At 36.5% G+C, this 21,926-nt stretch overlaps 1 protein-coding gene and 1 long non-coding RNA gene across 12 annotated transcripts; both read left to right on the top strand.

The window, feature by feature from the left end:
* Positions 1-278: 278 nt before the first annotated feature.
* On the top strand, positions 279-8,628 carry LOC110739708. Of its 5 annotated transcripts, none has more exons than XR_002514881.1 (7): positions 279-644; positions 3,090-3,254; positions 3,349-3,804; positions 3,894-3,963; positions 5,269-5,370; positions 5,641-5,770; positions 8,220-8,628. It is a non-coding gene; the product is annotated as an uncharacterized LOC110739708 (long non-coding RNA). The 5 variants fall into 5 exon arrangements; XR_002514880.1 differs by lacking the exon at positions 5,641-5,770 and having other exon boundaries at positions 280-644; positions 3,349-3,458; positions 3,578-3,804; XR_002514879.1 differs by lacking the exon at positions 5,641-5,770 and having other exon boundaries at positions 282-644; positions 3,349-3,458; positions 3,692-3,804.
* A 509-nt stretch (positions 8,629-9,137) lies between these two features.
* Positions 9,138-21,048, top strand: LOC110739706 (phospholipase A1-IIdelta-like). Of its 7 annotated transcripts, none has more exons than XM_021920170.1 (4): positions 9,138-9,885; positions 11,968-12,018; positions 13,724-13,777; positions 20,229-21,048. In XM_021920170.1, the coding sequence occupies exons 1-4, from the start codon at positions 9,345-9,347 to the stop codon at positions 20,936-20,938; spliced, it is 1,356 nt and encodes a 451-aa protein (XP_021775862.1). In that variant the 5' UTR covers positions 9,138-9,344; the 3' UTR covers positions 20,939-21,048. The 7 variants fall into 7 exon arrangements, with proteins under 7 accessions (XP_021775862.1, XP_021775860.1, XP_021775864.1 ...); XM_021920168.1 differs by having other exon boundaries at positions 11,968-12,024; positions 13,718-13,777; XM_021920169.1 differs by having other exon boundaries at positions 9,139-9,885; positions 13,718-13,777.
* The last annotated feature ends 878 nt before the right edge of the window (positions 21,049-21,926 follow it).

The raw sequence follows: 21,926 nt of genomic DNA, 5'->3' as shown, positions 1-21,926 counted from the left end.
ATTTTTACTGAATTAAACTTAATAACTAAATTAATGAAACTAATGTTATATATTCATATATTTTTCTATTTTTCGCTTCTTATATATAGCCCATTTTCCAAAAATTAAAGTGAGGGGCATATCTTCCCCTTACTTAAATATGAGAACTTTAGCTACTGTTGAAAATGAATAGTACATTGGCTATTTTGCCCTTCCTCATAGTGTTTGCCCTTCCTCATAGTGCATTGGCTGTTTTGCCCTTCCTCTTCTCTCTACATGAATACTAAAATGGCTTTTTTGCCCTCTCATTGTTTCTCCGTTCCCTCTGCTTTCCCTGTACTCGTGCAAGTACAGAAGATTGAGTGTTTAGTGAGGATCTCTTTCTCTCTCCTCCATGAGCAGCGTACTCTGAGCTTTCTTTCTCTTCTTGATTTCTTGTTTTCCCTCTTCATTCCCTTTCATTTCTACTTTGATTGATCTTAATTTGATACTTTGTGGTTAAATTTTGATTTCGCAACTTCATACTTTGTGGGTTAGGGTTTTCTTCTTCCGATTGAACAAATTTTCCCCTTTTTTCATAGCCATGAGATGAAGTAGATTCCAGCAACGCCGTTACCGCTACCGTCGGCGAAATCAGTATTTTAGTCTACTCTCGACATTGAAAGGTTTGTTTTCAATTTTCCTTTTTCTTTCTAGCTATAGAGTTTTTGTTTCTGGGTTTTTGATTTGAAATTTTGATGCGATTGTTTTAGGGTTTTTTGTTTTTGGGGTGAAGGTTTGATCTTTTGCTTAATTTGTTGTGAATTTCATCTTTTGTTCGATTTACGATGTAATAAGGATGGATTTTTTTTGGTATTGTTGTGAAATTAATCTTGATCTGCATGTCAAAAAAAGTTTACATCACAATCTTGATCTGCATCAGTAATTTTTTTGCATTTTGATTTTACTGAAAAATGGGGTTGTTTTTTTGCTTCAAATTGTAAAGTAATTTGATTAGCAGCTGGCCGAGCTAATTGGCTTAAGAACTGCAAAAATTAGTAAGTTATACAGCTGCTTAAATTGAAATTTGGGGCATAAACCAGCTCTTGCTTGTGATAGTTTCAACTTGACAAGATTGATGTTGCTCTATATTTTTTTTATTGGAACGGTTAATTAATCCCTTTTCTCTTAATAAATAGAACTGAAAACTCCATTTTAGAATTTCTGATGAATGTTTTAAATCTGGGTTTGATGATAAACAGAGAGGGTTATGTGTTTTTGAGCTTAAAAACCCGAATTATTACAAATTTTGATGGACTATATTAGTGGCTTAGTGCTCGAAAACCCGGGTTTGATCTGGTGATGTTATTGAGTTGGACATGTTACATGTTTGCATGATTTGTATTTCAGCTGCAAGTATTTTTCAAAAGATTGTTCTTGTTTGCTCTGTTGAAACATGAAGGTAGCATCGTAGTGGTTATGTGATAGGGAGGGAAGGGGAGACTGGGAGAGATTACAGTGCTCGTATCGTTGTGTGTCTGGTGTTTTGCTTTGAAGTTTGATTATGATGTTGTTTTACGTGATATTGTTATACCGAGCTGCTGTGCTGAAAATGTGTTCTGCTTATGTGAGATTGCAGTACCCGACTGCTCGTAGTTCTGAAAAATGGTCTATGAACCTTCACCACCCAAAGATGCTGAAATATAACATAAAATTATTTGATAACAATAGAACCTTCACCACCCAAAGATGCCAAATGTCGTTAACTCATTACTTTCCTGTCTATTTTTTTGTTAAGAGCATCTGCATACTTTTGTTGAATTTCCTATCAGCTATAATAGGGTGTTGATTTGATCCTTTTCAGAGCACTTTTGGTCCTTTTTAGGGTTCAGGTTTGGTTCACTCTTGGTATTCTGCCATCTTTTTAGAAGTATTGTACTCTATCAGTCGACACTGAACTGTTTTGAGATTGTTACGTGTCTGATCTTAACTTGGTAGTTGGCAGTATCTTAAAACACAGGGCATCCTCTATAAGCCGTAATCTCTCTCTATATTGTGTAGTACCTGTTTGTTGCGTTTGTTGTAATGTTCTTGGCCTTTAATGTCAGTTTTATATGATCTTCATCTGATGTTAATCTTTCATGTGTAAGATCTTAGTTTCTTCTTTCCTATTGTTCTGTATTAAAGCAAAATATTCAAAGGGAAGATATCTATGCTTGTCATATCCTCTAGATGTTTTGAAGGTTCAACGCATGAAAGGATTGATATATCTATTGATGTCAAGAATTCCCTTTGGAATCTTCTCAAGTTTATAGTTACTTTTGAAAAGAAAAGGCAGAAAAAAAAGGAAGCTCATTATATAAAGCACTGTGTTTCAAAATTTCAATTTATCACGCTGTCTCGTGATAATTTTTGAAATTTATGGTCCATGAAAAAATAAAATCATGGTGCATTGTCTGTTCGCTTGAGAGCTGTAGTATGTGTGCTTTCTATCAGTTGCTGTGTGGATTATGAGTTTGAAAATTTCAAGTTTCTTAGGGTGCTTCTTATGAGAAACTTGGTTCTAGCAATTATGGGACTTCATTGCAAGACTTACAACCCTCATTCTCATTGACTCCTTTCTCTCCTATATAGCCTTTTGGTCTGCATTTGCTTGGTGTTGGAGCTATGTAAAGTGGTTTGCCATGATTGCTTATTTACCAGAATTTTGGCTACTTTTATACCCAGTATTAGACAACTGTTACAAATTGACTTCTCAAAAACATTCAAATTTCTGAATGTATTAAATTTAGAAGACAACTTAAAAAAAATTTCTGCCCTGATTTTAGATGTAATGAAGCCTCGATGTATAACTTGAATGCATTGAAGGGCAAAGAAAAATGTTGTCTTTTGAGGTAAGCCATATGAACATTGAGTGGTACTGGTATTTGCTGAAATTCATAGAGAATTAAAGACTGAAATATGTAAGTGTTGGCACTAGGACGTGAGTGTGTCGTTGGTTGTTTGGTGGTCAGCTTGATGCAACTTAATTAAATTGCATTTTAAACAGCATACTGCTACTTGTGCTTTATTGATCTGTATACTTCCCCAAAATGATGCTGCAGCTGTATCATCTAAATTGTTGTTAGCAGGTAGATGTGCTTGGATCTACATACAGACGTTTGACTCTGTTTTGCCAGAAGCATTCAGAATTGCAGAACAAGAAGCTCGAGATGGTGGAAGATTTCAGCTTGCATCCTTTTGGAATCCAGGCATCCAGCTCTCATAAATTCCGGAAGCTGCTCCTGTTATTTTTGGTATCTATCAACCCTTCAACTCTTTGGATTGAGTATTTCAGTTCTTGTTGCACATTTAACCTTGAAGGTGATGATACTATGTCTTTCCAAATAGAGCCATCTTGACATGCTGGGTTTGGATCCTTGTAAAGCTCATAAATGTTGCTGCTTCCTCGTTCAACTCTGAAATTATCTTCAGGCACTTGAATTCCTCTGGATCAACAAGTAGGGTTTTGTCTCTGTCCTTCCATCCTATCAACTTTATACAATAATGGTCTTTAGTACAATAGTTTTATAAAATGCCAAGCAAGTAACAGTTCAATGTTCTGGCTGGCTGCGTGCAGGCTTGGTGTGGGTGAAATTGTTTTGTGTATTTTTTATTCTGTGATTTCTGATTTTGTCCAGATCTTGCGAACAATAAGACCGAGTAGAAAAATAAATATTTTCTTGAGATGCAGGAACGATCTTATGCTTAGTGTAACCATGGCGGTTAAGCTTTATGAATGATCTTAATTTGCAATTAATGCATGCGCGGAGTTACTTATCTGATTTACTTGTGGTGATTATCAAGGTCAGAATCTAGCATTCATGTTGGAATTGCCACAAACTCAAGTTATGCAATGATTACAAAATTAATTGATTGTGTCCATATATTTTCAGGTTCTTGGTGATGAATCCCAACTGTGCTGATTTTAGGTTTCCACAGATTAAAGCTCACCCTTGGCACAAGGTATTATTGCTGTTTCCCTCCCTCTACTTTTTCACTCCATTTTTTAGAAGTGGATCATAGCATCATACTATAATGTGTATCACTTGGGCCAATTTCTTCATATGATGAAGATATGAAAGGGGATGAGTACTGCTGCAATGTTGATTACATTGTTCATTTAATAAGATTGAGGTGAGGTGGTCAAGTGGCCTGTACTTTGAGAGAATTGAGCCATTGAAGTGTTAAGCATTAGTACCTAAACCCTTGTGGCCTTGTGAAACTTATATGGCATCTCATATGACTTGATTAGTGTGTAAAAATATTTGATAGCTAACTGATTTTAAGTAAGAGGAAATTTATCAGGACTAAGGAACAGAATGCCATAACTACTACAATTCTTGAAGTAAAATTCCATGGTTTTAAACGTATGGTCTTATTATTCCTTATGATCTTGGTTTTAAAATTCCACATCTGGATTAACAAGGACTATTTAGTAAGATTCTCGAGTCATATAACAGTGACAATCTAGGGTTAGAGGGAGATAGGGAAAATGTGACGGAACGATGCAAGAGAAAGAAGGGAAAGAGAGAAGGAGTTAGAGGGAGATAGGGAAAATGTGATGGTAACGATGCAAGAGAAAGAAGGGAAAGAGAGAAGGAGCACTGTCAGACCGAAATGTCACTAGCAAGTAAAAACGGCAAGCTCCATTTTCTTTACTTTCTTTCTTTTTTTTTTTTTTTTTTTTTAAATTCATTTGGTTGCTTATTAATGAGAAATTATATGATTTTTATGTTAGAATTCCGAGTTTTCCTTTAAGACAGTAAAATGTATACGTGTTTTGACTACCTGTATTTAGTTTGTTTTCTCTTCTTTTTAATTGCTTTATTTCTATGAATTTGTATCGTACGTTGATTTATATTCTAAGTTTAATTAATTGGTGTAATTTACAGGATTGATATAATTTTTCTGTTTTTCTAATTATTTGGTGTTTATTCTGTTTTCTTTGTTAAGGTATTTATGAATTTGCATTGTTTGTGATTTATATTCTCAATTTATTAATTATTGTTAATTTATTGGATTGATTTTGTATTTATTCTTTTTGCTATTAGAATGAAAGCCATATGTTGACTTAAACCAATGTCCTATTACCAATAACAGTTTAATTGTTATTGCTGAAAACTGTCCGAATTTGACAGTCTTATTAATTGATATGTGCCCTGAAATAGGTAATGACAGCATGCAAGCAATTACTCATGACTGCCCCAAACTGGAATCTATATAATGGTTCTAATTTCTGACTGAGATTCATTTTCTTATGTTGTGCAGCAAGTAGAACATAGTAATGTTAGCAAAATGGTGAAGAAAGGAAGCTGGTTTACAGCAAGTAAGAGGCTCTTTGCTCATATCTTCAAGGAGAATGTAGCTAATGTAAGAGAATTTCTTTTAGTTTCGTTATTCGTTGTTTTTTCCAGACTCGAAACTTTTGAGGCCAGGCAATCTCTGCATTTTATTGTAGAAATAAGGGATTTAAAATTTACTCAAATCAGATATAATAAAGTTAACAAAGACTAATTGCTAAATCTGGCTTGATATTTGTTCATTGGTTATGTTAAACTGATAGGGAGTAGAGAAAAAAAATAAAGAAAGGGCTCGGGAATCTAAAAATTGAGATGGCCATTTGTTCTTGCCTTTTGTCAGAGACCCAGTAGCATTGAGAATACTTAGGTGGTTGAAAGGGGGCACCAAGTTACAAAACCTGAGCAACCGAAGGCAACCTAAGGCAGAACCTCCGGCTCCACCTCAGCAACCAAAGACATAACCTCCTCATGTAACTCCAATTCGATATATTTATAGCTTCTCTAAGTTATAGAATTTCCTTCCTTTCAAATGCCAAATGACACTGATATCTTTATAATTTTGTATTCTATTACTATAGCTACAATCTTTTGTGGCTGAAACTAACATGTCTGATTTTTAAATAAACTTTTTTCACTTTGGATGATTAGCAGAATTCTCGTTTAAGTCACAAGGGCTTACACCTATCTTGTTAGCAGTCTTAGCACTTAGTTGTTAGCTTGATGCTTTAAATTGCTGCTGTTGAATTGTTATATATGATATTAGGGGGATTGGGAAAAGGAGAAGGATAGAAAATAGGGGAAATGGGAGAGAGGGGGGAGGAGTGAGAGAGAAGGGTAGAAGAAGAAGGGTAGAAGAAAGAAGGGTCGGTAAAGAGAAAGGAGGCAAGGGAGAGAGTGGTCGGGAGAATGAGAATGGGCAAGCCAAAAAAGAAAGATGGCGAGCTAGGACTTAGAAGAGAGTGAGGGAAAAAGGGGTCGGGAGAGAGGAGCCGAAGAAGAGAAAGAGAGAAAAACAGGTTGGGAGAAAGAGAGAGAAAGAGGTCGGGCCAAGAGAGAGAGAGATAAGGGTCTAAAGAGATAGAAATAGAGAAATATATAGAGAGAGAGGCAGGGAGAGTGATATAGTGAGAGATAGGTTGAGGGTGAGAAAAAGAGAGGAAGGGTGGAAGAAAGAGGGAGATGGAGAGAAACTGGGAAAAATAGAGGGGTCCATATGTGGAAGAGAGTGAGAAGGAGATGGCCGGGGGAGATGTAGTAAGTGCAACCTATAATTTTCAAAGCCTTTTAGAGAGGATAGAATAGGTCTAGGGACAAGAAGAAGCAAGTTAAAAAGAAAGAGATCGAGTGAGAGAAAACTAAGAGTTTGGGCCAATAAAAGAAAGAAGGAAAAATAGGAGAACATGTGCAACCTATAATTTTCGAAGCCATTATAAAAAAGAGGGAGTAGAAAGTCAAGGTTGAAGGATAAAGGGAAAGAGAGAAATAGAGGTTTCAATGCTATAGAGGAAAGAAGGGGTGAGAAACACTTAAAGAGACCTTTTTTAATGTTTAATTGTGGAAAATACGTAAAAGCTATGGAGGAGGAAATGGAGAAAAATTAGGATTGTGAAATGAAGAAAATAAAATGGTGAGGGACTTTTAAGGAAGAAGAAAGAGATGCAGATTTTTTTAGAGAACCATCTTTAGTATGTAATAAGGAGTAGTAAATAACACTTTGATTTTAAATTTTGCAAAACCATAAAAGTCAATTGCTAAAATATATAAAATTTATGAGAAAATGTTTTTTTGGTAAAACCATAGTAATATATACCTTTAGAGAGACAGAGGAGGGGGGGAGGAGGAGTGTGAGTGGGAGAGAGCAAGAGACTAGGGAAGGAAAGGGAGAGATACGAAGGAGGGTAAGATAGATAGAGAGAGAGAGGGGCAAGGAGAGAAAGAGTGAGCGAAAATCAGGAAAGAAAATGGCTGGTAGAAAAAGAAAGAGGAACAATGAAAGATAGAGATGATAGGCTGAAAGAAAGATAGGGGATGCTAGGAGAGGATAGGGCATGTTGAGAAAGGAAAGGGATCGGGAGAGAGAGATAGGCACGGAAGGAGAGAAAGTGAGAAAAAGAAGGGTCGGGAAGGAGATGGAAGAAGAGATAGTGAGAGAAAGAGGGGGGGAATGAGCTCGGAGAAGAGCGAGAAAGAAAAAAGAAGGGGTTGGGAAGGAAAGAGAGTAAGATAGAGAGAAGGAAAGAAAGAGAAATAGGGCCAAGAAAGAGAGAAGGGGGTCGAAAGAGAAAGAAACAGAGCGATAAAAAAAAGAAAGAGGCCAAGAGTGATAGAGTGATAAAAAAGGAGAGCGAGAGAGAGAGAAGGGCCAGGAGAGTAAGAAAGAGAGAGAGAAGGAGGTTGGAAAAAAGATGGAGATAGAAAGAATCCGGGAAAGACAGAGGGAGCGGGGAGGGTGGAAGAAAGGAGTTAGGGGAAAAAGAAACAGGTGCAATCTATAGTTTCAGGAAACTGTATAGCTGATTCCCAAGTTGCATCAGTTTCAGCAAAACCTGCCCAATGCACCAAATATTGTACCACTACACCATTCTGTAATTACGAGTAGCCTTATAAGAATATATTGAACTTTAATGGGTTTTGATCCCAGAATGCCACCCATAACATCTATAACAAGTCCTCTAAATAGCTATCATCTAAATCAACCATTTTATTTGTCAGTTTAGTTAATGATGTAGTTTGTGTTGTGGTTTCTTTATTGTTCTGACTATGGCTACAAATCTACACTCTTTAAAAGTGAGAAGGATATAGAGCATTCTGAAAAGCTATGTTTGAGGAATAGATATAGAGCATTTTTACTTTGTAATTTAATTTCCTTCTTTGAATTTCGTTGTCATTTGGTAATTATTTTGTTGTTTTTGCTGCAAGGTACCAAGAACATAAGAGGGGGAAAGAATGTTGCGGCTAATGGAAATTGATGAAAAACGCTCTGTTTAATTCATCAATTTCTAATTTTTACTTCTTTGAAAAATGCTACATTGTGCAGATTTGCAGTACACTTTAGATTTGCCATTTTCCAAGATACATCGATGGATTGATGAAGTGAGACTTCGATGGGTGTGCTTTGAACATATTTTGGTTGGATGAATAAGTGATTCTTGAGATTGCATATTTTCACTTAAAGTTTGTTAAACTATTATTTACTATTAGTTTGTCCTTTTATTTTTATATTAACCTATTATGGTGCTAATATACAAATTTTGTCTGAATTTGTATACCTTGCTCCTATTAAGGTGATGTAAAGACAATATTTGAAATGGATGGATTGTTTTTTTGATGTAAATTACTTATTTTAGCAATATTATTAAAATTTTGGCAATCAAAATTCATACTAAAATATTTAGTGGGTTCAAATTTCAAAGGTTGGATTCTAATACGGAGAATTTAAAAGCCTACATAAATTTTTATATTCTTCATATTATTTTGATCAATTTGTAGAGCTAGCTTCTTATTATTTAATAAAAATAATTACACCATCCTATTAGTGTAACCTCAACTGGATACATTGAATATTTTTGTTGTTTAGTATGAATTAAAACATAATTATGATGTTGCTATATTGGATGATAAACATGTTATGCATTTGAAATAGTTTAAGGAACTACAGATAGGGGGATGGAGAGAGGGTGATAGGATCGCTTAAGAAAATTGGGGTAAATAGCTAATTAATTACTTATAACTAATGTATAATTACAAATAAATCAAATAATTATTTCATAATTACACTCTAATTAATACCGATAATCGCGCAACGCGCGCGGATCCACAACTAGTATTCTAAAACATAATAATTATTGTCCAACATTCCGACAAGTTAAACAATGCACCCAGCTTTTCAACAATTCCACACACTTCACTTACTCCTTTATTGCCTTACCCAATCCAAAACAAATCCAACCTTTTTCTTTAAAAAAAACCTCCATCACCCAAAAACTCATCATATTCATATTTATACTCACCTTTCTCTCTCATCTGATCCATTAGACCATTACAATGGCATCCGAATCAGACTTACCGGAGCTAGGACTCTCACAAGGAGGTCTAACATGGAACCATCTCACAGGGTCCAACAACTGGGAAGGTCTTCTAGACCCACTCAACGACGATCTCCGTCGTCTGATCCTTCGTTGTGGCGACTTCTGTCAAGTAACCTACGACACCTTCATCAACGACCCTAACTCCGCCTACTGCGGTGCTAGTCGCTATGCTAAGTCAGACCTTTTACAGAAAACCTGTTTTCCTGGTGGTGCTGATAAGTTTCAGGTTGTTGGGTTTTTGTATGCCACTGCACGTGTTGGTGTGCCTGAGGCGTTTTTGCTGAAGTCGAGATCACGTGAGAAGTGGGATAGGGAGTCGAATTGGATCGGATACGTCGTCGTATCGAATGATGAGGTGAGTAAGGAGAGTGGAAGGAGAGAGATTTATGTGGCGTGGAGAGGGACAATTAGAGATTATGAGTGGGTTGATGTTCTTGGTGCTAAACTTCAGTCTGCTAAACCTTTGCTCAGTGATCAAGATGATGATGCTCCTGCTGGTATGAGTTTTTGTGCTACTTTCCTGTTTTTATAAGTTTGTTTTAATTTACTATGTATTTGTTTAAGTTATTGTTTCTTATTTACGATCTTGGAATAGTTAAAAACAATGCCTAAAATAAAAAATAAGAAAACAATATATAAGATGATAAGAGGGACATATAAAAATTTAAAAGGGGAACCAGTAAATAAAATAAATCATTATTTACAATAATTGACACATAAATTTACATTGTATTTCTAAATTAATATTGGGTTAGGAAAGTTATTAAATACAGTATGTTATTTGCAACCTTAAGTTAAAAGGCTTGATATATTATTACTCTAATCTCTAATTAAAGTACTTACCTCCGTTTTTTTTAGTTAACACGTATTTCTTTTTGAAAGTTTATTTTTTAATAGTTGATACTTTTTTTCTTTTTAGGGGTAAGTTTTATACCTTGCATTTACTAAAGTACCCCACTTGCTTTATCATTATTTCTCCTCTCCTTAATATGTGTGCCTAAATTGAACATGTCAACTAAATAGAAACGAAGGAAGTATTTAAGTTTTTGAGCTTGAGAATTTGGATTAGTTCCAATAAAATTGTTAAAGGTGTAAACACTTAATTTGTTAGGATTGGAGGAATTTTTTAGGGGGGAATGTTATGTATTTGTAAATATACAATAATGATTAAAATATTTTAAAAACACATGATAGAGAGAGAAAAGATGAGAGAGATAGGAAGAGAGAGGTTTGTAGGTGGACCCCACCTATTTTGGTCAGATTATCTCACGTGGTGGGGGACCACATATTGATTGTTTCAATGTAAGCTTATATAGTACCTTTGAATCTCCAGTAGTACTATTTATGCATTTTAGTACAACTGAATGCATATATAATACCACCATATGCATATATAGTATTACTGTATGTTCAGCGGTATTATTTGATCATCCAATGATACATTCTTGTACATATATGTAATTACATGAATACCCCTTATTATGCATTTCTACATGCATAACATTCCTCCATTACTACTTCCCCTTATGATTGTGGCTTTAGCTCAATTATGTGGCACTTTTTTTTAATTGAATACCTGATGTAATGACACGTGAAGGATTCCAACCCGATAGGGCTCTTCATCTTGGGGAAGTAGTAATGTAGGAATGTTATGTATTTGTAAATACATAACCTTGATTAAAATATTCTAAAAACACATGGTAGAGAGAGAAAAGAGGAGAGAGATAGGAAGAGAGAGGTATGTAGGTGGACCCCACCTATTTTTTTGGTCAAATTGTTTCACGTGATGAGGGACCACATGCTGTTTGTTCCACTGAAAGCTTATATAGCAGTACCATTGAATCTTTAGTGGTACTATTTATGCATAAAAATAGTACAACTGAATATATATATATATATATAATGTCACCGTATGTTCAGTGGTATTATTTGATCATCCAATGATACCGGGATATGAATTCGTTTGTACATATGTGTAATTACATGAATGCCCCTTGTTATGCATTTCTACATGCATAACATTCCTCCCTTTAAAATCCCTCCAACATCTTATAACTTTAATTGTAGCACAAATTTATAAACTTCAAATTATAACTTTAATTGTAGGTGATTCTAGGATAATCTTCAAATTATTTGTGGGACTTCGAGAGATAACTTTAACTATACACGTTTTTGTAAGGGGGTCAACATAAAGTAGATGATTGCAATTGGAGTTTTCGTACTCCGTATTTATTATAATCCTTTAGGACTCAAACTAAGCCCTATTTGTCACCATATGTTTTCACTAGTTCCGTGATAATAATTTCAAAAACAAAAGAAAAAGAAAAAAAAAAAAAAAAAAAAAACTCACATTTTTTTTCTATAACACCCACTCATAATTATATTTACTCTTTTTTTTTTTTTTTTTTAAACTTTATCTACTTTTTTTTTTTCTTACATTCACTCATCTTGTAACATTGTCTTCCCCTTAGCTTAATTCTTGTACAAACGATAAATGTTAAAATCTTATAGCTGTGCACTTGTACATGCTTTAATTATTACATTTGTAACATCATTGTGCCGTGTTTATGGAATTGCAGAAGACTTACCATCCAAATTAGTGGATTCAACGGAACCAACAAAAAACGAGGGTACGGGTATATATATTCTATCTAGTAGATCATTCTTTGATAAAACAGAGTTTAATTGTCTTAGTTCGCTTCTATTTCAAACTTTATACTATGGGTATCGTAATCTATTAACTAAAATTAAAACAAAGTATGCAAACGTCACCACTGTTTACATGTCGCTCTCTTAATAAAATTTCTCGCTTAAGTGCTAGAATGATGTCATCTTTTTTTTTTTTTTTTTTTTTTTTTTTTTTGAGAGCTATCATATTTAACATTTTTAAAATTTAAATATAGGAAGCTTCTACATTACTACTAAAACCTATCACTTTATCCTAGGGAATTGAAATAATTTTAAGAGAACTTCTACATGGTGGCCTCATAGTTTTGAGTTTTCTACGTGAAAGACGAACTTTTTTCCAACTCTCTTCAATGGCACCAAGGTTTAGAAAAATTGACATAGTGACCTTTTTTAGGTTTATGGCTAACTTTTTTAGTTAAAATGGTTAACCTTTTATTTTTTTTATTAAAAAATTATTTAAATTATATTTTTTTTAAAAAAAAAAGAAAAAAAAATATTCCCAAAAATTCCCAGCCACCCCGCAAACCCTAACCTTGCCGGAATCCGGCCACCTCCGACCACCGAAACCACCTTCCAGCCCAACCCCCGAACATCGAAACCACCAAAGGTGGCCGACCGGCCTTCCACAACCCCACCTGACCTAGCCCTAACCCCCATAACCGCCACCCCAATCCCCTAAACAACTCGAAGTCCAACGAAACCACCGCCACCCCCACCGCGGAACCCTAAATTCAACGAAAATTGGCCGGTCGCACCCCTTGACCGCCCCTTCGGCCCTTCCCCTTCCCCTTGAACCACCTCCGTCGTGAACTCACCATCCCTGTATTCAAATTGAAGCATAATTCGAAGTTCAGGTTGGTTGTGATGGTGGTTGTTTGGTGTTGTCAGTTCTGCGTGTAGTTGTTTCGGGCTTTGTTTAAGGCAGGTCCGGGAGGTTTTATGGGCTAGGTTTCAGGTAGGGAGGTTTTCGGGGGTTAGGGGATTCGACGGTTGGTGAGCGGGGTGGCTGGCGTGACGGGAAAGGGGAGGTGCAGTGTGGGTTAGCCGGTGGGCGGTGGGGATGGGGTGGTCAGGGAAGGGAAGGAGGGTGGGGCAAGGATTTCTAATTTTTTTTTTGTTTTTTTTTGTAAATTTTATTATTTTAAAATATAATTTAAATAATTTTTAAATAAAAGAAATCAAAAGTTAACCATTTTAATTAAAAAGGTTAGCCATAAACCTAAAAAAAGTCACTATGTCAATTTTTCTAAACCTTGGTGCCACTAAAGAGAGATGGAAAAAAGTTCGTCTTCCACGTAAAAAACTCAAAACCATGAGGCCACCATGTAGAATTTCCCTAATTTTTAATAGTACACTAATAAATTGCCTCCTACATTGAAATATGTATTAGGTGACGTTAAACCGGTTTTATATCATAATTTTGATGAAAATCTAAAATTTTAAAATTACTCATTTAATTTTTTCGTACAAGTTGCATAGTTCTTATATAGATTTTATATACATCGCACACACACTATGCGTTGGTTTTAACCTAATAACTTATGATTTCAATATATCATTAGTTCATCATGACATACACTATGCGTGGTTTTAAATAACTTCAACTACAAAATGTTAACACCTTTACTATCCTATTGGCAGGAACAGTTTTTCCTTCATGGATCTTGTCTTGTTGTCAACCAACTTTTAAGAAAAATCCAGGTATAATATTAACTTAATAGCCTTAAAATTTCACATAATTTTAAAATATAGTATAGTCTGTATTAAAAATAAGGTCGAAAGAGGATGATGAACATATAGGTGAAATACGCTACTAAGCTAAGCTTAATCTAGTGGAAAAGGAGAGCATGTTTCAACCATGAAGTTGGAGGTTTAATCCCCACCAGTGACAATTTCAGAGGTGGGATTCCCTTACCTTTTCCCACCCTCTTAAATTGTCTAGTCCGCTAATCTGGGCTGAGTTGATCCGTGAGGAATTTTAGTCCAATAAGACCCTTCATCTTTCTTGCCAATATGTACTTGTATATTATAGTTGAGTTCTATGGATCGATTCAATTTATCATAAAGTATGAATATTCTTCCATTTCTTTCTTCTTGTCCAACTCTAACCACATAGTATTTATTTTCTTAAAAAACATGGGTAACAATAATTTTAAAAATGTATTATTATACTTTCCCTCTCAAAATAAAGTACCTTTTATTAATTAACATGGTCTTCAAGATGTGCCTTAGATTATCAATATTTTAAATTATTAGATATTAACAACAATTATAAAAAAAAAGTTGATAATCTAAGTTATTGGGAGGAATCTTAAAATAACTCATATGACAATGTTTTTTTTACTCCCTTGTCCCTTTTCCTTCGTTCCTTTTTGCTTGTCTCATTGAATTCATAATTTGTGGAGAGAGAAACTTTGATTATAAAGAATCTCTAATAAATAACAGAATATACAACATTTATTACAATTTTCTTAATTTATGAATGTTTATAAAACCCACCATTAATACATATATAAATGTTGTGCGACAGCGGAAGCAAAGGTCGAAAACAAACAAGAAAACAATAAAGAAATTCAATGCAAACAATAAGAACAACACCAAGAATTTACGTGGTTCACTATCGATGTGATAGCTACGTCCACGGGCACCGAGATCGAATGATTTCACTATAAACTGCAAAGATTACAAAGATGATTCTTGTATTTCTCAAGAACGGCTCTCACTCTCTCTCTCTTAACCCTTATACTAATATTAGGGAGGTTTTTATATTAATCCCTAAAATAAAAGATACTTGGGCAAAAAGATAACATAAAAGATAACTTTAAATCGTAAAATCCGCGTCTCCGCATTTTTCCTTCTCCGCCCGGTCAGACCGGGCAAGGTCTGCCCGATCGGGCGCGAGAAGAAAACTCCATACGAATGCTTCAACGTATCCAACCCCCACCGCCCGGTCAGACCGGGCAATGTCCGCCCGATCGGGCGGACAAAGCTACGAAGTACGAGTCACCTAATACTTATCAACAATCTCCACCTTGACGAGAACTCGTAGTCAGCAAACGACCCCATCAAGACATAGTGGAAAAACATCTCAAGCCAAACCCGATGCAAGACTCATGCATAAGCCATACATCCCGATAAGTCTTCAACCAAGACCCATCACATACTCGTCTCCAAGTATAACAACTCATAATGCTCCACCTGCATCACAAGCCCCGGGCAAGCTCCACCTTAAGGCCAACACACCTACACCAGGAGCTCCCCAACTTCGCCCCTCAGGGCCTACTACATCACGTAGTAATCAATATTTAGCAAGTCTAAGCAATGTTTAAACTTGCTAAACGGAACAGGCTTAGTGAAGAAATCAGCCGGGTTGTCAGCAGTCCCAATCTTCTTCACCTTAATCCTCTTGTCAGTACGCAAGAAATGATACCTGACATCAATGTGCTTCGTCCGATCATGGTGTACTTGATCTTTAGCTAAGCAAATCGCACTTAGACTATCACAATACACTGTAGCAAAATCCTGTGCAATACCCAGTTCACCTACTAGGCCTTTGAGCCAAATAGACTCCTTAGCTGCAGAAGTTAAAGCCATATACTCAGCTTCAGTAGTTGACAACGTAACTGATGACTGCAATGTAGACTTCCAACTAACCACAGAACCACCCAAAGTGAACACATAACCAGTCACAGACCTCCTGGTATCCACATCAGCTGCATAATCAGAATCACTGTACCCAGTGACCAAGCATTCCCTACCATTCCCGTACACAAGACCAATATCAGTTGTCCCTCTCAGGTAGCGAAAAATCCTTTTCACCCCTTGCCAGTGTTCCCTCCCAGGTCGAGCCATAAACCTGCTTACAACACTAACAGCATGCGCAATATCCGGCCTAGTACAGACCATAGCATACATCAAACAACCAACCGCGTTTGCATATGGAACTCTAGACATATAAGACAACTCCTCCTCTGATTGAGGTGACATAGACAAAGACAACTTACAACTAACAGTAGTTGGCGTACTTATAGGCTTCGATTTTTCCATCCCAAAACGAGACAAAATCTTTTCAATGTAGCTTTTCTGAGTCAAGAAAAGCTTACCTCTAGCCCGATCCCTGTAGATCTCCATACCCAAAATCTTCCTAGCTGCACCCAAGTCTTTCATGTCAAACTCCGAGTTAAGCATCTCCTTTAATCTAGCAATATCAGATTTATTCTTTGTGGCAACCAACATGTCATCAACATATAACAAAAGATAAATCATGGAACCATTATCCAGCTTACTATGATACACACAGCAATCATATGAATTCCTGTCAAAACCTTGTGAAACCATAAAAGAATCAAACCTTTTGTACCACTGTCGGGGGGATTGCTTAAGTCCATACAATGACTTTAGCAATCTGCAGGCATAGTGTTCCTTTCCAGGAACTTCGAATCCTTCGGGCTGCTTCATCAGAATCTCCTCCTCCAAATCGCCATGAAGGAAAGCCGTTTTAACATCCAACTGCTCCAGCTCAAGATCAAAATGTGCTACAATTGACAATAACACACGGATAGAAGTATGTCGAACCACAGGTGAGAATATCTCAACAAAATCAACCCCTTCTACCTGACTGAACCCCTTAGCAACTAGCCTAGCCTTAAAACGTATTTGCTCAGTTTCCGACAACCCTTCTTTCTTCTTGTAAATCCATTTACAACCCACAAGCTTCCTCCCTTCCGGTACCTTTACCAGTTCCCACACTCTGTTCTTGTAAAGAGACTGCATCTCTTCACCCATTGCGGCAAGCCATTGCGCAGACTCACTACAACTAATTGCTTGTTTATATGTGGCAGGTTCAAATGACTCTACATCATCAGCTACACTCAATGCATAACCTGTCATCGCATCAACACAGCAATTTCTTCCCTCCATCTCTTCAATCAATCTAACAGGCTTCTTGATAACTCGTTTAGGCATCTCAAGAATGGTGTCAGGTTGACTAGATGACCCCTGATTAGATTGCTCCACCTCATCCCCAGAGTTAGAATGAGTAGGAGTAATCTCAGGTTCAGGAGTACCCGGCACTGGAACATCAGCATCATCATCAATATATTGTACCCGAGGTAAATCAGCAATGGTAGACTGATGTACCTCAAGTACCCCATCTGTCTGTAATAAATTGTCTCCTTCCCTTCTCAAATCTGAAATCTCTGCATTTTTAATTGAATACATGGTGTTTTCATCGAAAGTAACATCCCTACTAAGAATGACCCGACCCTCCGAAGGTGAAAAAATTCTAAACCCCTTCACACCATCCCCGTACCCAACAAAACACCCCTTCTTGGCTCGTGGATCCAGCTTACCCTCAATAACATGATAATAAGCAACACAACCAAAAATCTTCAAATTCGAAAAATTAGGCAACTTACCACTCCAGATCTCAAACGGAATCTTGGAATCAATTCCAGAATGAGGACCCCTATTAATGACATAACAAGCTGTTAACACAGCTTCACTCCAGTACCTCCTCCCAAGCCCTGCATTAGAGAGCATGCATCGAACTCTCTCTAGCAGTGTCTGATTAACCCGTTCTGCTACACCGTTCTGCTGTGGTGTCTTCCTGACAGTATGATGCCGACCTATACCCTCATCTGCACAGAACTGATTAAACTCGTCTTTGCAAAACTCTAGCCCATTGTCCGTTCGTAGCTTCTTGATCTTCCTTCCTTGTCGATTTTCCACCAAAGCTTTCCATTGCTTGAAAACTTTGAAGGCCTCATCCTTTGACTTAAGCAACCTAAGCCATGTGTATCGGGACTTGTCATCAACAAATGACACAAAATAGTGGTAACCTCCCATACCTTCAACTCTAGATGGACCCCAGCAATCTGAATGGATGTAATCGAGCACTGCATCAGTAATGTGAGCACCCTTGCTGAACTTTGACCTGTGTTTCTTACCAAACACACAATGCTCACAAAATTCAAGGTTGGCAACCTTGACCCCGGATAGAAGACCCCTCTTGGACAATAGCTGCATCCCCTTCTCCCCCATATGACCAAGCCTCATGTGCCAAATCTTAGTCATCTCCTGGTGAGATACAGATGCGCAAACCGCAGAACTAGGCAGTGTAACACCCTCAAAAACATAGAGGGTGTTCCTTTTGATACCCTTAAGTACCAACTCAGAACCTCTGAAAATACACAACTCCCCATCTGAAAACACACCATTGTACCCCAAGTCATCCAGGGTACCCAATGAAATCAGATTCTTTCCTAAAGCAGGAACATGCCGTACATTAGTCAAAGTTAACCTCCGCCCATCAACAGTCCTCAACCTCATGGAACCAATACCTGTGACCTTACATGGAGCATTGTTACCGACTATAACCATGCCCCCATTGCGAGGTTCATATGTATCAAACCAATCTCGACGTGGACACATATGGAACGAACACCCTGAATCTAGAACCCAGTTATCAGATAAATCATCAGACCTAGCAGAACTGACTAATGCTAAATCTTCCTCTGAATTATAGCTCTCATTCGGTTTCTCTTCAACTACAGCAGCCTGGGACTTGTTTTTCCTCACCGGACAATTATTCCTAAAGTGACCCGGTTCTTTACAGTAATAACATGTTTTAGTAGTAGTTTTACTAGATCCATCCTTGCCGTTTCCAGCACCCGACCCAGCATTGTTCCCCTTGTTAAACCCCTTATTCTTTTTAGACTTTCCGGACTTAACAAACAACCCACTACCATTATCCCCATTATCACTCGTAGCTTTCATTCTGAGTTCCCTAGTATGAAGTGCTGCCTTCACTTCTTCTAAGGTTATAGAATCCTTACCAACAACAAAAGACTCTACAAAATTCTCAAAGCTAGACGGTAGAGATACAAGTAAAATCAACGCAGCATCCTCATCATCAATTTTAACATCTAAATTACGTAAATCAAGCAAAATAGAGTTAAGTTTTTCTAGATGTTCCCGTAAGGAAGTACCTGACTGCATCCGGAGGCTAAACAACCGCTGTTTCAGTAATAATTTGTTGGTCAACGACTTAGTCATATACAATGACTCCAGCTTCAGCCACAATCCAGCCGCCGTTTCCTGATCAGCCACCTCCGTGATGATTTGATCATCAAGACTAAGTAATATGGTAGAGTGTGCCTTCTCTTCCATAACTTCTAACTGCGAGTCAGTCGGTCCGTCTCCTGACTCCGAAGTAGTACTCTTTGGAGCCAACGGACGCCATATCTGCTGTTGTTTTAACAGAGCCTTCATCTTAATTTGCCATAGCCCGAAACTATTTTTCCCGGTAAACTTCTCAATTCTTATTGTTGAATCTCCTGCCATTGTTATCTTCAAGAAACTCTCCAAGGATTGAACCTGAGCTCTTGATACCAATTGTTGTGCGACAGCGGAAGCAAAGGTCGAAAACAAACAAGAAAACAATAAAGAAATTCAATGCAAACAATAAGAACAACACCAAGAATTTACGTGGTTCACTATCGATGTGATAGCTACGTCCACGGGCACCGAGATCGAATGATTTCACTATAAACTGCAAAGATTACAAAGATGATTCTTGTATTTCTCAAGAACGGCTCTCACTCTCTCTCTCTTAACCCTTATACTAATATTAGGGAGGTTTTTATATTAATCCCTAAAATAAAAGATACTTGGGCAAAAAGATAACATAAAAGATAACTTTAAATCGTAAAATCCGCGTCTCCGCATTTTTCCTTCTCCGCCCGGTCAGACCGGGCAAGGTCTGCCCGATCGGGCGCGAGAAGAAAACTCCATACGAATGCTTCAACGTATCCAACCCCCACCGCCCGGTCAGACCGGGCAATGTCCGCCCGATCGGGCGGACAAAGCTACGAAGTACGAGTCACCTAATACTTATCAACAATAAAATTGTTTGTGACATAGGTAAAGAACGTTTGTTCATGATTAATGAAAGACCTTGTTTCGGGGTGAATTATACTCTACTATTGAGTATTGACATTGGCATATTTACTAATAAGCTTACATACGAATCAACACATATATTATCACAATAATTTACTCTGTACTTTGTAATTGAACCATATTTATACAGTATATGTTAGATTATTTGATTTGATTACTTTGTTTCTATCTTATACTGGTATTTTATTAGATAATGCTGATAACGAAGACGATGAACCAAAAATCATGGAAGGTTGGCTTACAATATACACATCCGAGGATCCAAAATCTCCCTTTACAAAACTAAGTGCAAGGACACAACTTTTGACTAAGCTTAAACAACTTATTGATCAGTACAAAGATGAAGATATTAGCATTACATTCGCCGGCCATAGTTTAGGTGCAACACTATCAGTCGTAAGTGCTTTCGATGTTGTTGAGAATCTAACCAAGGAGATCCCGGTTTCGGCTATTGTTTTCGGATGTCCAAAAGTTGGTAACAAGGCCTTCAAGAAAAGATTTGATTCATACCCTAATCTTAAGGTCCTTCATGTTAGAAATATGATCGATTTGATTCCTCTTTATCCTTTCAAACTTTTGGGGTACGTAAATATAGGTATTGACTTAGAGATTGATACGAGGAAATCAAGTTTTCTTAAAGACTCGAAAAATCCTAGTGATTGGCATAACTTGCAAGCTATGTTACATGCTGTGAATGGTTGGCAAGGAGTTAAGGAAGAGTTTAAGCTCGTAATTAAGCGAAGTATTGCATTAGTGAATAAATCATGTGATTTTCTTAAGGAGGAATGTTTAGTGCCTCCATCTTGGTGGGTTGAAAAAAACAAAGGCATGGTATTGAATGAGGATGGAGATTGGGTTTTGGCTAGTCCAGAGGAAGTTCCAACTCCGGAATTTGATTAAGTACATTAGTTTTGCTTGATGATTAATTAATTTTTAGAATTGAGTAGTGTACATTTTTTATTTTTTTTGGGTATTTGGATGCTTGCATAACATTCATTTTATTTGGTTTTTTTTCTTTTATTGTAACTAGAATTATTTGCATGTAATTTGTGTTTTAAATTTCTACTCATCTGTACCAACTACCTTAAAAGAGTCGTTAAAATTAAATTAAGGGCAATTTAGATATATCTTAAATGAATACCATGATCTCACCTCTTGACTTTATATCATTTTCAAATATATCGTATGTTTAAGTGTTATGTACTAATCTCAAGTCAAGAGATAAGATCATGATATCCATATAAGGGCAATTGCCTCTTGACTTATTTGAACTTATTGCGACGTATTGTTAGTACTGTACTTAATTTTTGTGTCGATCTATTTGAAAACGATATTAGCCCGGCTCTCAATCGCACACCTTTAGTTCTTGCACTAGTTTTAAGTCCCGTGCAATGCACGGTTTTTATCAATGTTACAATAAATTATAATGTTAGTTCAACAATAGTTTACATAAACTAAATATATTTTTTAAGTGAAGCACGATAAATTGATTTTAATACTTATACCAAATAATGAAGGGTAACTATTGCATTAAGCCGATCCACTCTATAAAAAAATTAAAAGAAATTTAAGAACTATACGGCTTTATTTAATAAAGAGAAACACATGTGTGATATAGTGATATACACACATATATATCTCCATCCATATTTTATTCACACACTTTAACAAATAAGGAGTACAATACTTTATTAACTAATAAGAATTTTTTTTTTTCTTCACATTTGTTGGAAATATAATGGTGGGAAATTTTTGCACCAAATTTTGACATATACTATGTACTTTTTTTTTTTTTTTTTTTTTCCGACACATGCTATTATTGATTTGCCTTTTAAGAACAGAAAATTATTGTATATACAATAATACATAATATATATTACCAAAGTGA

The sequence above is a fragment of the Chenopodium quinoa genome, unplaced genomic scaffold (genome assembly GCF_001683475.1).
Source record: "Chenopodium quinoa cultivar QQ74 unplaced genomic scaffold, ASM168347v1, whole genome shotgun sequence".
NCBI classification, from domain to species: Eukaryota; Viridiplantae; Streptophyta; class Magnoliopsida; order Caryophyllales; family Amaranthaceae; genus Chenopodium; species Chenopodium quinoa.
The sequence above is the reverse complement of the archived record's forward strand: the minus strand, read 5'-3'. Positions and strand labels throughout refer to the sequence as shown.